Source organism: Oncorhynchus gorbuscha, linkage group LG13 (assembly GCF_021184085.1).
Source record: "Oncorhynchus gorbuscha isolate QuinsamMale2020 ecotype Even-year linkage group LG13, OgorEven_v1.0, whole genome shotgun sequence".
Lineage (NCBI taxonomy): Eukaryota > Metazoa > Chordata > Actinopteri > Salmoniformes > Salmonidae > Oncorhynchus > Oncorhynchus gorbuscha.
Window position 1 is genome coordinate 53,615,262 of NC_060185.1, and position 16,471 is coordinate 53,631,732.

A 16,471-nucleotide genomic window follows, 5' to 3' on the forward strand; every position below is an offset into this window, starting at 1 on the left:
TCTTAGGCAAAATTGTGAGTGAGCCCACTCTCTTGGCTGAGAAGCAACCACACACATGAATGGTCTCAGGATGCTTTACTGTTGGCATGACACAGGACTGATGGTAGCGCTCACCTTGTCTTCATACATGCTTTTTTTCTGGATGCCCCAAACAATCGGAAAGGGGCTTCATCAGAGAAAATGACTTTACCCCTCCTTTTGAAGCTTACAGTCTGTTAATCGAACTCAATCAGCATGACAGAGTGATCTCCAGCCTTGTCCTCGTCAACACACACCTGTGTTAACAAGAGAATCAATGACATGTGAGCTGGTCCTTTTGTGGCAGGGCTGAAATGCAGTGGAAATGTTTTTTGGGATTCAGTTCATTTGCATGCAATTCATCTGATCACTTTTAATAACATTCTGGAGTATGTGCAAATTGCCATCATACAAACTGAGGCAGCAGACTTTGTGAAAATTCATATTTGTGTCATTCTCAAAACATTTTGCCACGACTGTTGTATATGACTAGGTGTATTACCGCTGGAGCATTACCCCTTGACCACAGGCTCTACTCAAATAATTTTCAATTTTGACTTACCTGGGTCCCGAGTTGGTTCCTTGAAGGAGCATATATCAAATCAACCCACATTTTATTGGTCTCATACACGTGTTTAGGAGATGTTAATGCGGGTGTAGCGAAATGCTTGTGCTTCTAGTTTTAACAGTGCAGCAATATCTAACAAGTAATATCTAACAAGTTCACAACATATGCCCAATACACACACAAATCTAAGTAAAGAATTGAATTAAGAACATATAAATATATGGACGAGCAATGTCAGTGCAGCAGAGACTAAGATACAGTAGAATAGTATAGAATACAGTATATACATATGAGATGAGTAATGCAAGATATGTAAACATTATTAAAGTGGCATTATTAAAGTGACTAGTGTTCCATTCAGTAATGAAGAAATCCAACCAGCGGAACTCCTGTCGCGGTGCTGTGCTCCTTATATCAATATGTAAATATAAGCGAAAATAATTTCAAGTCTGTGAATATAGGCAGCAGCCTCTCTGTACTGGTGATGGCTATTTAACAGTCTTATGGCCTTGAGATAGAAGCTTTTTCAGGCTCTGTGTGCCAGCTTTGATGCACCTGTACTGACCTTGCCTTCTGGATGATAACGGGGTGAACAGGCAGAGGCCCGGGTGGTTGTTGTCCTTGATCTTTTTGGCCTTACTGTAAAATCGGGTGCTGTAAGTGTCCTGGAGGGCCAGGTAGTTTTCCCCGGTGATGCGTTGTGTGGTGCTCACCACCCTCTGGGGAGCCCTGCGGTTGTGGGCGGTGCAGCTGCCGTACCAGGAGGTGATACAGCCTGACAGGATGCTCTCAATTGTGCATCTGTAAAAGTTTGTGATGGTGGGTACAACATCTCCTATACACTTCCTGATCAACTCAGTTACCGTTTCAGTGAATTCTTCAATATTATTCTCGCAAGCTACCCGGAACATTTGTTTACATTTTTCTAATACAGGCCAATTGACAAGTGTTTCACTAGTTGAGGCCTCTCTCGATCGCTGTTCTCGTCATTTTATCTCAACATGTTCACCCAATACATTTTAAGAAAGTTTAAGTTCATTTACTGCATTCTATACCATTTAAAAACTCAAAAATACCATTTCGAGAGCTGCAAAAACAATCAAAAATGACAGCAGCCATTATCACATTGGTTGCTGTAGCTTCATTCACCTAGGTATTTGTAGTATTTGTAGTATTCTAGGTCCATTCTAGGTCCAGAGTAGTGATGCTAGTCGGGCGGGAGGGTGCGGGCAGCAATCAGTTGAAGAGCATGTACTTAGTTTTACTTGCATTTAAAAGCAGTTGGAGGCCACAGAAAGAATGTTGTATGGCGTTGAAACTCTTTTGGAGGTTTGTTAGCACAGTGTCCAAAGAAGGGCCAGATGTATACAGCATGGTGTCGTCTGCGCAGAGGTTGATCAGAGAATCGCTAGCAGCAAGAGCTACGTCATTGATATATACAGAGAAAAGAGTCGGCCTGAGAATTGAACCCTGTGGCACCCCCATAGACTGCCAGATGTCTTGACAACAGGCCCTCCGATTTGACACACTGAACTCTATCTGAGAAGCAGTTGGTTAACCAGGAGAGGCAGTCATTTGAGAAGCCAAGGCTAATGAGTGTGCCGATAAGAATGCGGTCATTGACAGAGTTGAAAGCCTTGGCCAGGTCGATGAAGACGGCTGCACAGTACTGTCTTTTATCAATGGCGGTTATTATCTCGTTTAGAACCTTGAGCGTGCCTGAGGTGCACCCAGGACCAGCTTGGAAACCAGATTGCATAGCGGAGAAGGTACAGTGGGATTTGAAAATGTCAGGGATCTGCTTATTGGCTTTCAAAGATTTTAGAAAAGAAGGGCAGGATGGACAGGGTAGGGGGCAATTCGGTTTTCAAATCAGTTGATTCAGGAAGTGAATGGAAATTAAATGTAGAAAACCATTCAATTCATACATTTAATTTCCAATTCACTTCCTGAATTGAAAACTGAACTGACCCCAACGGCAGTGAATCTCTCTCAGATAACAGTAGTTTGGGGCGACAGCCCAATGGCACCTTATTCATAGGGAATAGGGTACCGTTTGGGATGAAGTTTGGATTTCAGAAGGAGTGTCCTAACAGGTCTTTACTGTAAACATGTCAGTGTTGTGGTTATCACACTGCCTGGCCCCAGGAGGTAACTAACTGTGTGCCATTCCTAAAGCTTCCTGCTTATTTGAAAACACAAACATTGACATGGGGTAGAATAAACAAGATTAGGGGACAATATTTCTTTGAGATCCAGTGCTTGTATCAGTCTTGAAATGTTTAAAATGCCAGAGAAAGATACCGAAATGTAATAACCTCAACAGGACTATTTGTGGAAAGTTAGTGGACAGTAGAAAAACAGAGAAACTTGCAAACAGATAGAGATCAGTGGGAGTTCTGCTGGTGTGTGTGTGTGTGTGTGTGTGCGTGCGTGCGTGCGTGCGGGTTTCTTAGTGATTGGTTTGACTCATAACCCGTGTTCTCCAGGGTGCGCTTATATCCTCGTTGTGAGCTGGTTGAATAAGAGAAAACAATGCCTAAAAAAATCCATAAATGTATAATTCTAAGTCATATCTATAGGCCACATTGAGTTTTTTTATCTGCCATTAGTGCGTAAGCCTAAGCTTTCGGGCCTAACTATATGTGCGCCGCTGGCACATTGGACGCTAATTCTGTTTCTCAACAATGCTGCAAAAGAAATGAAGACTAAGTAGGCCATTATAGCCTCAAAATGTAATTGTTCAATAAATTAAATGGCAAAGTAGCCTAATTGCACAGTGCATTTTCACAAAAGCATGCGCAATGTGGGATTTATTATTTGATGTATTTTTCACAAAAGCATGTGCAAGGTGTACATTTTGGCTATTGTTTGACATTTTTTTGTTTCAGTGAAACATTAGTCTACTGTTCAATAGGCCTACATTTTACAGTAGGGTAGCACTCCAGGAACAAAGTTGGGCAGCCATGCATTCAGCTGTCCTCTAAATATAGAACTATGCAAAAAGGCATTACAGGTATTGGATATGGGAAAGTATACTTCAAATGTTTGAACTCAACACACCTCTTAGCTAGTTGGGCTAACAGAAAAGTGTGAACAGGTGTCTTAAGTTGCATCCCAAATAGCTCCCTATACCCTTTATAGTGCACTAGTTTTGATCAGTGTCCACATTAGTTTCAAATGTGGTTCTCTCATATAACTATTAAATAGGGCATTATTGGCAAATGTGAACAAACGTATTATGAGCTATGCTCCGCATCCCAAATGGCATCCTCTTCCCTATACATTATAATGCATCACTTTTGACCTGAACCCATAGGGCGTACTGAGCTTTATTAGTTGTTGTTTTTCTTTGCTCTATTCTGTCATTGACTCTAATCATAGAGCCTGGATCTTAGAGGACTTTTTTTTAAAGTAGGTCAGAGGCCTAATGAGGTAACCTGTCAGCTACAGGAGTGGCATTAGGCAACGGTGGTGGAGAATGTATAGTAGGCCTTATGTCTGATGACTTATTTTACAGGTTTGTTCTAAACACACGTTTTTCTTAATGAAGGTTACCTGTTTTTCTGACAGCTTGATGGAAGTCAAGGTGGAGAAGGGGAAGTGTGATGAGGGGGTGGTGTTTCGTTCTGCTCGGATCTATGTTTTATTTCGGTTCACTACGATTATACTGTCTGGTAGAAAACCATTGAAGTAATTGTTTTTCAGCCTGTGTATATCGGCTACTTCCTGGGTTAGAGCTGTTGGAATTATATTGACATAGTTTATATTTGTATAATTACAGTATATCTAACGTGTTATTTTGAAGAAAAGAGCATAATGAGCCTGTTCAGATATACTCAGTTCAGGTGCTTTTATGAATTGTCTCTCTGTATCCTGTTTGATTTAGTTAATTTCTGTTTGTTTAGTTTCGAGAGTAACATCCACATGTATTTAGGAAACTAATCAGGAGCTACTCCCCTTTTCATTCAATAAACTAATTGTAAATCAGTTTAGCTGCCCAGGAACAGGGGAGAATGGTCCAGTTGTTCGCTGGCTAAATGTGGTAACTCTTTCAAACAGAAAACGCCTTCAAGTGCATACACAGTATGTTTGTATTACTGATGTAGCCCAGCCAGCTTAGGAAAATCGTGTACATGTACAGTAGGTGTGTCCAGTTTACGTGTCTATTGAAAAAGATTGATTGAATACAGCCTGCCCAGAGAGAACCATTTTTTAATTCATGTCAATTCTGCAATATATTTGTTTTACTGGTTGTGTTTAATATTTAATGTTTTAACCGTAAAAATGTTTACAGTTTTGAAAGTAAAAGTGCAGTAACTGCATTGTATGGTGTTATTTTTTATGCAGTACTAGCCGAATCACTGCAAAATAACTGCAGTGTATTGCATTTAAACTGCAGTTATACTGCACCTTACAGCAGTTATTGCAATCTTTTTTGTGTGAGGGAAATTGACTTAAAACTCGAAAGACATTGTTGTAAATGCTGGGCTGACATGTGACCCTGACGCAAAACTGAACTGGATGTGGCCACAAGACTGTGTTAGCCCACTGAGCTAAAGCCTAGGTGTTTGCATAAACGTCACACAACCTCCGTTGCACAGGATCAGGGTGACGGAGGAAGCAGCGAGAGGAGGAGGTGACTTTCAGGTTGATATGGATTGCATTGTCCTGACAACCATGGCGTTATTCATAAAGCGTCTCAGAGTCGGAATGCAGATCGAGGATCAGTTTTTTCTCGGAAATCATAATGAATAAGATCACATGGACAGGGAAAACCTGATCCTATATCAGCACTCCTACAATGAGATGCTTTATGAATACGGGTCCAGAAATCAACATGAGGAATAGTAAGCTCGAACGCATTAAACACCACTTCTGTCATTCTCTCTGGTTCCGAACACTGCTCACAGCTAGTTATAACATTTTTGAAATGGGGAGGTACCTGAAATAATTCAAAAAGAAATGTTAACTTTCAGAGTGGCTGATCAATTTGAGGACCAGTGTTTGTGCGTGTGTGTTGTCTTGGGAGAAAGTGCAGACTGCCTCATGCCTGGACTGTGTTAAACGTATGGAGGAATGTTTGTTTGGTAACACCTACTGCACATAAAAGGTTCTGTTGAAGTTGGCAGAGCTCCGCTTGCTTGGCCCTGTTACCTCTCCTTTCACTCCCAAGCTTTGGCTCTGCCCCTCTCGCTCGCTCGCTCTCTCTCTCTCTCTCTGTCTCTCTCTTATCTCGGCTGAAAAGAGGAGGGGCCAACCATGAAGTAATCAGACACCTGCCCAATTCATGCATGTTAGTGTAACTCGCTAAACTGCTCTGACAAGTGCAGGGGTTAACACACACTAGCAGGACTGGAGGCTGGCTGGATGCTCCACTACATCTCTTTACAGCAACACACAGTCATTCTCCCCAGACGGAGCGCTAGATAACAAATGGTGGGCTGGGAAGGAGGAAAAGGAAGGAAGAGAAATTAAACAAAAAGCAGAAATACACTGCCCTCAATGTTGCTAGGACAGAGGTCTTGAACTCTGCGCGGTGGGCTCCTTGCCTTTCAACCAGCATGTCTCTAAAGGAGTGGGACGATTGGGAGAGTGCTGAAACGGACTGCTCGAAGGGACAGGATGAGGTGGTCATGATTCGCATGGCCAGTCTACATGTGGACCTGTTTCCTGCCAAGGACTTCCAAGGGAAGTTTAAAAAGATGCATCCCAAGAAAAGGCCCACTATTCTGAACTTGGAAAGTAGGTGCTGTTTTGGATGTTTAACATGCTGGGAAACATCTTGGTGCTGAAGGCTAGGGGTTTATCTGCCAATGTAGTTGTCGGAGGATATGTCTTGGAACCTGGTTTTAGTGTGGGACCTGTGTAGACTTGATGCCAGAAAACTAATTGCAGCTACTCATATCACCACTCTATGAAATACCTCACTCTCCACTTATATTTGTCACGGTTACCTCGAATCTTAGGACTGTTTACTACAAGATTGATAGAGAAACTTGTGTGCTATGTAGACTACGTCATATTAGTAATTTCAAGTTTTAATGTCACATGCACAAATACAGTGAAATGCCTTTCTTGCAAGCTGTAAACCCAACCATGCAGTAATCATTATTAATGTAGTACTACAAATAACAACAGGTAAAACAAAAACAGGAAATAAAAATGTAAATAAGAAATAAGAAGAACACGAGAGAGTAAGTAAGTGTTATTCAGAGTCAGTACCAATACCATATTTACAATGTGCAGGGATAGTGGAGTGCTGGAGGTAGATGTGTATAGGGGTAAGGTGACTCGGCATCAGAATATAAGATAAACAGAGCAGCGTATATGAAGATTATATGTGAGTATTTGTGGGTGAGCAAATGTGGAGGTCAACTCCCTCTTGTAGGCATCAATTGGGTTTATCTTGGTCTACAATCATGAGTTTCTAAATGGTTAATTACATTGTTTCTTATTCAGGAGAGGCGTTTAAAAATATATATATATATGTAGAAAACCCCTAAATCATGAAATCACAAACAATAACACTTTCGCATGTTATCTGTGTGTGTGAGCAAATGAAGTGTGTGTGCATGTGTGTGCGTGTGCTTGTGTGTGTGTGCGTGCGTGTGTGTGTGCGTGTGTGTTAGAGTGTCAGTGAGTGCGCACAGAGACTGAGCAAAAATTAAATTCAAGTGTCAAATCAGATAGTCCGTGTAGCCATTTTGTTAGCAGTCTTATGGCTTGGGGATAGAAGGTGTTCAGGAGCCTGTTGGTGTCAAACTTGATTTTTAATTTAAAATATATATATTTTCAAATACTTTTGTATATTTAGTGTAGAAATGCTTGGACTTTTTTAATTTCGGTGAATCTCTTATACAATGGGTTATGTACAGCAACCCCTGGTGTAAAATAGTAAATAATGGTTACTTCTTTGAATGTATTGAGCAGCCTTGAGGTGTAAAAACAAGGCTGTCTGTTGTCTCCGTATCTATTTGTTGTGGCCATGGCTTTGCTAGCTATTAAAATCAGATCCAACAAGAACATCAAGGGGTTCCAGGGGTTAAAAACAAAAGTGTCAATGTCTGCTGATGACTCAAGTTTCTTCTTAAGTTCCCAATCTGGACCACTGCATGGTCTCAATGAAGATATATCACTTTTCTAGCTTCTGGACTAAAACCCAATTATGGTAAATTTCCCATATTATGTATTGGATCGTTAAAATACCCCATACCTTGTAGTTTACCAACAAAATGGGGTGATGGTGAAGTAGACATACCTGGGATTCATATCTTTGAAGATATAAATGAATTTACCACAACACATTTCAATAGAAAGTTTGCAAAAACAAACGAGATTCTGCAATGGAGAGGTAAACACTTGTCTGTTTATGGAAAAATCGAATTGATTAACTCTTTGGTCCTATCACAGTTTACAGTATATACATATGGCATTGCCTTCTCCAGATGATTCCCTTTTATGGAACACTAAGCCAGATAAAAAATGAAATGTGCTTATTTACACAATGAATATGAGTTTGGGGGGCTGAAATTATTAAAGCATTAAACCTTTCAGTAAGTTATACTTAAACTGGTTCTCCAGTAGATCACTAAGAAAGGCTTATCCTTTGTTCAAAAATTGCCATTTTGACTTTAAACAGATTCCAACTTTTCATTTCCGGTTAATTACAGATCAAAGTATCGCCCTTTCCCAAACAATCCATACAAAACTGGTTACAATTTACATTTTATCCTCCAGAAAAACTGAACAAATATTACAATATATATTATGGCTAAACTCAAATATACTGATTGATAAAAAAATGTCAAATGTATGATATTATGAATAGGAATGGTGTAGTTATGTCACATACTGTCCTGTATGCAGCTATCAAACAATATATGTGAATGTTTGTTCAATCTAAAGTTACAACCAACAGCATTACCACAAAAATAGAAGAGGGAGAAGTTAGGGAACTTGTTTGTCTGCCATATATTAAAGAAAAAAAAAGCTAAACATATTTGGCAAAAATAGAAAAATGTGTTTCATTTGAGGATAAACACTTTGACAGCTGCACCATACAGGTTGCAAAGTAGCTAGGAAGAGATTTTCTATATACCGATTCCATGGCACAAAAAAAAGGTTTTTAAAATAAATCGATTATACAAAATTCATGCCACCAATAGAATGTTATAATGTATATGGGACATACAACAATCTCAGCTCGGCAGATTTTACTGTGAAGAGACAGAATCATTAGGTAATTTACTCTGGTAATACCCCCATGTTGCTTGTTTCTGGTCACAGCTTCAGGAATGGCAAAAAAAATTCACAACCTTTATTTCAAATGAAACCTAAAAAATAACAGTATTGGGCATTTTGGAAAGCCATAATCAATCAACAATATAATGATACTCGTAGGAAAGGTTTTCATCTTTAGCTCCCAATCTGTTTGACTATGCAATTAGAAAGGTTCAAAATTCATGTAAAACACAGCACAGTTGGAAAATATATGGCACATGGAAACCAAACGAGGGTGGTCTACGGTGATAGGTCCAATGGCTGAGAGTTGATGAGGGGTGGGACTAAAGAGCTCATGATTGGTAATGGTATTATTGAAAACACTACATAAAAAAACGTTACCGGGGTCAACTAGATTGAAGCATCCATTCTATCGATCTATTACACTATTTTGTTGAGCGAGAGTTTATTTCGTCTTCTAGGTCAACATATAATGACAAAAGAGAAGCTGCATGTATCTAATTAGACAAGTTGACGAACAAATGTCCTACCAAAATGTCTGAAATTATAACCAGAAACATATCTAAATCAGGCAACAACAAAAAAAAATCAAAATAATCGTTCTTCCGTATTTGGCTGTAGCCTATAGCGCGTTTTCACAATTTACAGGGTAGGGTTGGGTGAGGGCCTGAGATTATTAGCAATTGCGGGTGGGTGCGGGTGAACAAACAGCTGACCCACTGTTTTTATTTGTATTTATTTATTTCACCTTTATTTAACCAGGTAAGCCAGTTGAGAACAAGTTCTCATTTACAACTGCGACCTGGCCAAGATAAAGCAAAGCAGTGCGACAAAAACAACAACACAGAGTTACACATGGGGTAAACAAACTTCCAGTCAATAACACAATAGAAACATCTATGTGCAGTGTGTGCAAATGTAGAATAGTAGGGAGGAAAGGCAATAAATAGGACATAGAGGCAAAATAATTACAATTTAGCATTAACACTGGAGTGATTTGAACAGTGAGAGAAAGAATAGCAACAACAAAAAACAGAAAAACGCATGTCAAAAATTGTATAAATTGATTTGCATTTTAATGAGAGAAATAAAAATTTGACCCCTCTGCAAAACATGACTTAATACTTGGTGGCAAAACCCTTGTTGACAATCACGGAGGTCAGATGTTTCTTGTAGTTGACCACCAGGTTTGCACACATCCCAGGAGGGATTTTGTCCCACTCCTCTTTACGGATCTTCTCCAAGGCTGAAGTTTGGCAACTCGAACCTCTCACTGTTTAAATAAACCTACCATTAAAATTATAGACTGATCATTTCTTTGTCAGTGGGCAAACGTACAAAATCAGCAGGGGTTACCAGGTGCCTATTTCAAATCATCAGTTTTTTGGTGTGCCAGGACCATTCACAGTTGAGCTTACTCAGTTTAGCACAGTGCGGAGGGGCTATTATTTATACTTTTTTTATCAAGGAAGGCCAAATTCTCACTGGTTTCCCTTGCATTCAATGCTACGGGTGGCAAAAATGTCATACTCTTTCTGATCAGACAGCATCAGATAGATGTGCTACCCATACAGAGACAGAAGTGCGGTATTTTGTTCGCTTTGATGATTTCTCCGGTGAGATGCATTCCGCCTCTTGTGAATTGAAGGAAAATTATGAACCAGAGAGAGACGAAAGATACATTATCTTTGTAGAAATCAGCAGATTTCTTTGTCATTTTTTGGGAGGCCTGGCTTCTCTTGCCATCCATAAATACACGCCACTGACCACACTGTCAGGTCACTGACCTCCTCCCTAGAGGGTGTCTCATCATCGTAAGTGATCAGGCCAACCACCCGTAGTGTTGTGACATCGTGTGTGTGTGTGGAAGGTGGTGTACAGTACACAGCTGCAGGCGAGACAGATGCAGTTTTCGAGTAAAACTTGTGATAAGCCTCGACAGCTGGGACATCTCTGAACTCACATTTCTCTGCTTTTCTAGCAGCGGAGCTTTCTTGCAGTGTGGCTGTAACTGTAGCTGTGGCGCTGTAGCTTTCTGTCATTGGTCTGTAGCCTTCTTGTAGTGTGGCTTAGGGTTGAATAGCGAGAACCAGTTTATCGAGATTTACAGAGAGTTCCCACCCAAACCCACTCCCTTTCGCAGGATAAGTTACTGCGAGAAACCAGTAAATTATAATACATTATTTATATGAACAGACGTGAAATGGGACTGTTAAATTATGTGTAGTGTCTAAATCTGACTTCTCTAGGGCCTTCTCTCTGCTATCTGCATGATCAATCATCAACGCTCAGGGTGACAGCGCATCTTAGTATGGAGCGCACTTCACAATGCATGTATCACCTCATCATGGTCACTTTGTGACAGGTAGGCCTAAATTTGCTGCAGCATAGCCTATGCTACAGTAATATAAGGACATAATGCGCGTCTAATTCACAAATTTCCATCTGGCTTTTGTTGGTAATTTGCAAAGATTATTTTAATTTTAATTGCAGTTGCAGAGATTCAAAACAGTCTACCACTCGAACATCGTTGCTTTAAATCAATGTGCAGATTATTTTGTGCCCAAATTAAATGAATGGTAAACAATGTATTGTGTTATTTTGGAGTCAATTTTATTGTAAATATGAATTGAATATTTTTCTAAACACTTCAACATTAATGTAGATGCTACCATGATTATGGAAAGTCCTGAATGAATCGTGAATAATGATGAGTGGGAAAGTTACAGATGCACAAATATCAAGACATGCTAATACAGTTGAAATCGGAAGTTTAGATACACCTTAGCCAAATACATTTAAACTCAGTTTTCACAATTCCTGACATTTAATCCTAGTAAAAAGTCCCTGTCTTACCTTAGGTCAGTTAGGATCACCACTTTATTTTAAGAATGTGAAATGTCAGAATAATAGTAGAGAATTTTTTTATTTCAGGTTTTATTTATTTCATCACGGCTCCGGGCAGCCGAGCGGAAATGGAGGAAAACTCGCCTCCCTGCGGACCTGGCATCCTTTCACTCCCTCCTCTCTACATTTTCCTCCTCTGTCTCTGCTGCTAAAGCCACTTTCTACCACTCTAAATTCCAAGCATCTGCCTCTAACCCTAGGAAGCTCTTTGCCACCTTCTCCTCCCTCCTGAATCCTCCTCCCCCTCCCCCCCCCCCCTCCTCCCTCTCTGCAGATGACTTCGTCAACCATTTTGAAAAGAAGGTCGACGACATCCGATCCTCGTTTGCTAAGTCAAACGACACCGCTGGTTCTGCTCACAGTGCCCTACCCTGTGCTCTGACCTCTTTCTCCCCTCTCTCTCCAGATGAAATCTCGCGTCTTGTGACGGCCGGCCGCCCAACAACCTGCCCGCTTGACCCTATCCCCTCCTCTCTTCTCCAGACCATTTCCGGAGACCTTCTCCCTTACCTCACCTCGCTCATCAACTTATCCCTGACCGCTGGCTACGTCCCTTCCGTCTTCAAGAGAGCGAGAGTTGCACCCCTTCTGAAAAAACCTACACTCTGATCCCTCCGATGTCAACAACTACAGACCAGTATCCCTTCTTTCTTTTCTCTCCAAAACTCTTGAACGTGCCGTCCTTGGTCAGCTCTCCCGCTATCTCTCTCAGAATGACCTTCTTGATCCAAATCAGTCAGGTTTCAAGACTAGTCATTCAACTGAGACTGCTCTTCTCTGTATCACGGAGGCGCTCCGCACCGCTAAAGCTAACTCTCTCTCCTCTGCTCTCATCCTTCTAGACCTATCGGCTGCCTTCGATACTGTGAACCATCAGATCCTCCTCTCCACCCTCTCCGAGTTGGGCATCTCCGGTGTGGCCCACGCTTGGATTGCGTCCTACCTGACAGGTCGCTCCTACCAGGTGGCGTGGCGAGAATCTGTCTCCTCACCATGCGCTCTCACCACTGGTGTCCCCCAGGGCTCTGTTCTAGGCCCTCTCCTATTCTCGCTATACACCAAGTCACTTGGCTCTGTCATAACCTCACATGGTCTCTCCTATCATTGCTATGCAGACGACACACAATTAATCTTCTCCTTTCCCCCTTCTGATGACCAGGTGGCGAATCGCATCTCTGCATGTCTGGCAGACATATCAGTGTGGATGACGGATCACCATCTCAAGCTGAACTTCGGCAAGACGGAGCTGCTCTTCCTCCCGGGGAAGGACTGCCCGTTCCATGATCTCGCCATCACGGTTGACAACTCCATTGTGTCCTCCTCCCAGAGCGCTAAGAACCTTGGCGTGATCCTGGACAACACCCTGTCGTTCTCAACTAACATCAAGGCGGTGGCCCGTTCCTGTAGGTTCATGCTCTACAACATCCGCAGAGTACGACCCTGCCTCACACAGGAAGCGGCGCAGGTCCTAATCCAGGCACTTGTCATCTCCCGTCTGGATTACTGCAACTCGCTGTTGGCTGGGCTCCTGCCTGTGCCATTAAACCCCTTCAACTCATCCAGAACGCCGCAGCCCGTCTAGTGTTCAACCTTCCCAAGTTCTCTCACGTCACCCCGCTCCTCCGCTCTCTCCACTGGCTTCCAGTTGAAGCTCGCATCCGCTACAAGACCATGGTGCTTGCCTACGGAGCTGTGAGGGGAACGGCACCTCAGTACCTCCAGGCTCTGATCAGGCCCTACACCCAAATAAGGGCACTGCGTTCATCCACCTCTGGCCTGCTCGCCTCCCTACCACTGAGGAAGTACAGTTCCCGCTCAGCCCAGTCAAAACTGTTCGCTGCTCTGGCTCCCCAATGGTGGAACAAACTCCCTCACGACGCCAGGACAGCGGAGTCAATCACCACCTTCCGGAGACACCTGAAACCCCACCTCTTTAAGGAATACCTAGGATAGGATAAAGTAATCCTTCTCACCCCCTCCCCCCTTAAAATATGTAGATGCACTATTGTAAAGTGGCTGTTCCACTGGATGTCATAAGGTGAATGCACCAATTTGTAAGTCGCTCTGGATAAGAGCGTCTGCTAAATGACTTAAATGTAAATGTAAATGTAATCACATTCCCAGTGGGTCAGAAGTTTACATACACTCCATTAGTATTTGGTAGCATTGCCTTTAAATTGTTTAACTTGGGTCAAACGTTTCGGGTAGCCTTCCACAAGCTTCCCACAATAAGTTGGGTGAATTTTGGCCCATTCCTCCTGACAGAGCTGACGTTACTGAGTCAGGTTTGTAGGCCTCCTTGCTCGCACACGCTTCAGTTCTGCACACAAATTTTCTAGGGCCTCCCCCTTTTTCCTCCAAACATAACGATGGTCATTAGGGCCAAACAGTTCTATTTTTGTATCATCAGACCAGAGGACATTTCTCCAAAAAGTATTATCTTTGTCCCCATGTGCAGTTGCAAACCGTAGTCTGGCTTTTTTATGGCGGTTTTGGAGCAGTGGCTTCTTCCTTGCTGAGCAGCCTTTCAGGTTATGTCGATATAGGACTCGTTTTAATGTGGATATAAATACTTTTGTACCTGTTTCCTCAAGCATCTTCACAAGGTCCTTTGCTGTTGTTCCGGGATTGATTTGCACTTTTCGCACCAAAGTTCGTTCATCTCTAGGAGACAGAACGCGTCTCCTCCCTGAGCGGTATGATGGCTACGTGGTCCCATGGTGTTTATGCTTGCGTACTATTGTCTGTACAGATGAACGTGGTACCTTCAGGCGTTTGGAAATTGCTCCCAAGGATGAGCCAGACTTGTGGAGGTTTACATCTTGTTTATCTGGGGTCTTGGCTGATTTCTTTTGATTTCCTCATTAATGTCAAGCAAAGAGGCACTGAGTTTGAAGGTAGACCTTGAAATACATCCACAGGTACACCTCCAATTGACTCAAAATATGTCATTTAGTCTATCAGAAGCTTTTAAAGCCATGATATAATTTTCTGCAATTTCCCAAGCTGTGTAATTAAAGGCACAGTCAACTTAGTCTATGCAAACTTCTGACCCACTGGAATTGTGATACAGTTGATTATAAGTGAAATAATCTGTCTGTCAACAATTTTCTAAAATTTGACTTGTGTCATGCACAAAGTAGATGTCCTAACCGACTTGCCAAAACTATAGTTTGTTAACAAGACATTTGTGGAGTGGTTGAAAAACAAGTTTTAATGACCTAAGTGTATGTAAACTTCCGACTTCAACTGTATCTCACCATTACAATTACAGGGGAGGTTAGCATTTTTGTGGGTATGATATTTACTGTTTGCCTCTGTAACTTTCTCACTAATCATTATTCACAATTCATTCAGGGTTATCCATAATCATGGTAGCATCCACATTAATGTAGAAGTGTTAAGAAACATTCTATTCTTATTTACTATAAAAGTGACTCCAAAATGAAACAATACATTATTTACCATTAATTTAAAATTGGGCACCAATAATCTGAAACACAACCAAAACAAACAGTAAATGCATCCAACAAGTTTTTAGAGTTAGAAGCTTGATCTAATCATTGTGTGCTAGGACTTTTGACTACTTTAGTACACATATAGGAAATTTGTCCCAATACTTTTGGTCCCCTAAAATATTGTGACTATGTACAAAAAGTGCTGTGATTTCGAAAACGGTTCACCTGATATGGATGAAAATACCCTCAAATTAAAGCTGACAGTCTGCATGCACTTTAACTTCATCGTCATTGTGTCATTTCAAATCCAAAGTGCTGGACTACAGAGACAAAACAACAACAAATGTGTCACTTTTCCAATACTTTTAGAGTTCTTTGTATTTCCAAATTAAAATCTAATTCGCTAGCCTATAATTGTAACTTCATACGCCGCATGTCCTGCACCAGCATCAAATGTTCTCTCCCAGTTTCATGGATTGAATGACGTGCGTAATTCTAGTTCACATCATACAGTATAATACAATACAGTACAGTAATACAGTTCACACTCAAAAAGATTAGCCTACTGGAGCTTGTTTAGTTTATTTAACCCAGAGAGCAAAGCTACATCTATGGGCTTTGATTTTCTGTGCTGTGTTTTTTCTGTCCAGCGTAATGTGCGGTACACTGTCATTTTAAACCTCTCCCTGTTCCAGTCTGTAATACCTACATGTTTCAAGCAGACGACCATAGTCCCTGTGCCCATCTAAATGACTATCTTCCTGTAGCACTCACAACTGTAGCCATGAAATGCTTTGAAAGGCTGGTCATGACTGACATCAACACCATCATCCCAGACACCCTGAACCCACACTGATCTCCATATCGCCCCAACAAATCCACAGATGACGCAATCTCTAAGGGGCGGCAGGTAGCCTATTGGTTAAAGTGTTGGGCCATTAACTGAAAGGTTGCTTGGATCGAATCCCCGAGCTGACAAGGTAAAAATCTGTCGTTCTGCCGCTGAGCAAGGCAGTTAACCCACTGTTCCCCAGGCGAAGAAGACATGGATGTCGATTAAGGCAGCCCCCCCCCTTTCCCGCACCTCTCTGATTCAGAGGGGTTAGGTTAAATGCGGAAGACACTTTTCAGTTGTATAACCCTTTCCCTTCCCTTTCCAATCTGTATGAAAGCCACACCTATGTGAGAATTCTGTTCACTGATTCAGCATAAAACTCCATAGTGCCCTCCAAGCTCATCACTAAACTAAGGACCCTGGGAGTAAACACCTCCCTCT

At 41.7% G+C, this 16,471-nt stretch overlaps 1 protein-coding gene across 7 annotated transcripts in view; it reads left to right on the top strand.

The window, feature by feature from the left end:
• The first annotated feature begins 5,941 nt into the window (after positions 1-5,941).
• The window catches only part of LOC123993159 (protein furry homolog), a 208,333-nt gene continuing 197,803 nt past the window's right edge, over positions 5,942-16,471 (top strand). For all 7 annotated transcript variants that reach the window (XR_006831382.1, XR_006831384.1, XR_006831383.1 and 4 more), the window contains exon 1: positions 5,942-6,331. Coding sequence is in view for 4 of the 7 variants with exons in the window: in XM_046295005.1 (XP_046150961.1) it covers positions 6,151-6,331 (181 nt within the window). In the remaining 3 variants the exon portion in view is untranslated. The remainder of the gene's footprint in view (positions 6,332-16,471) is intronic.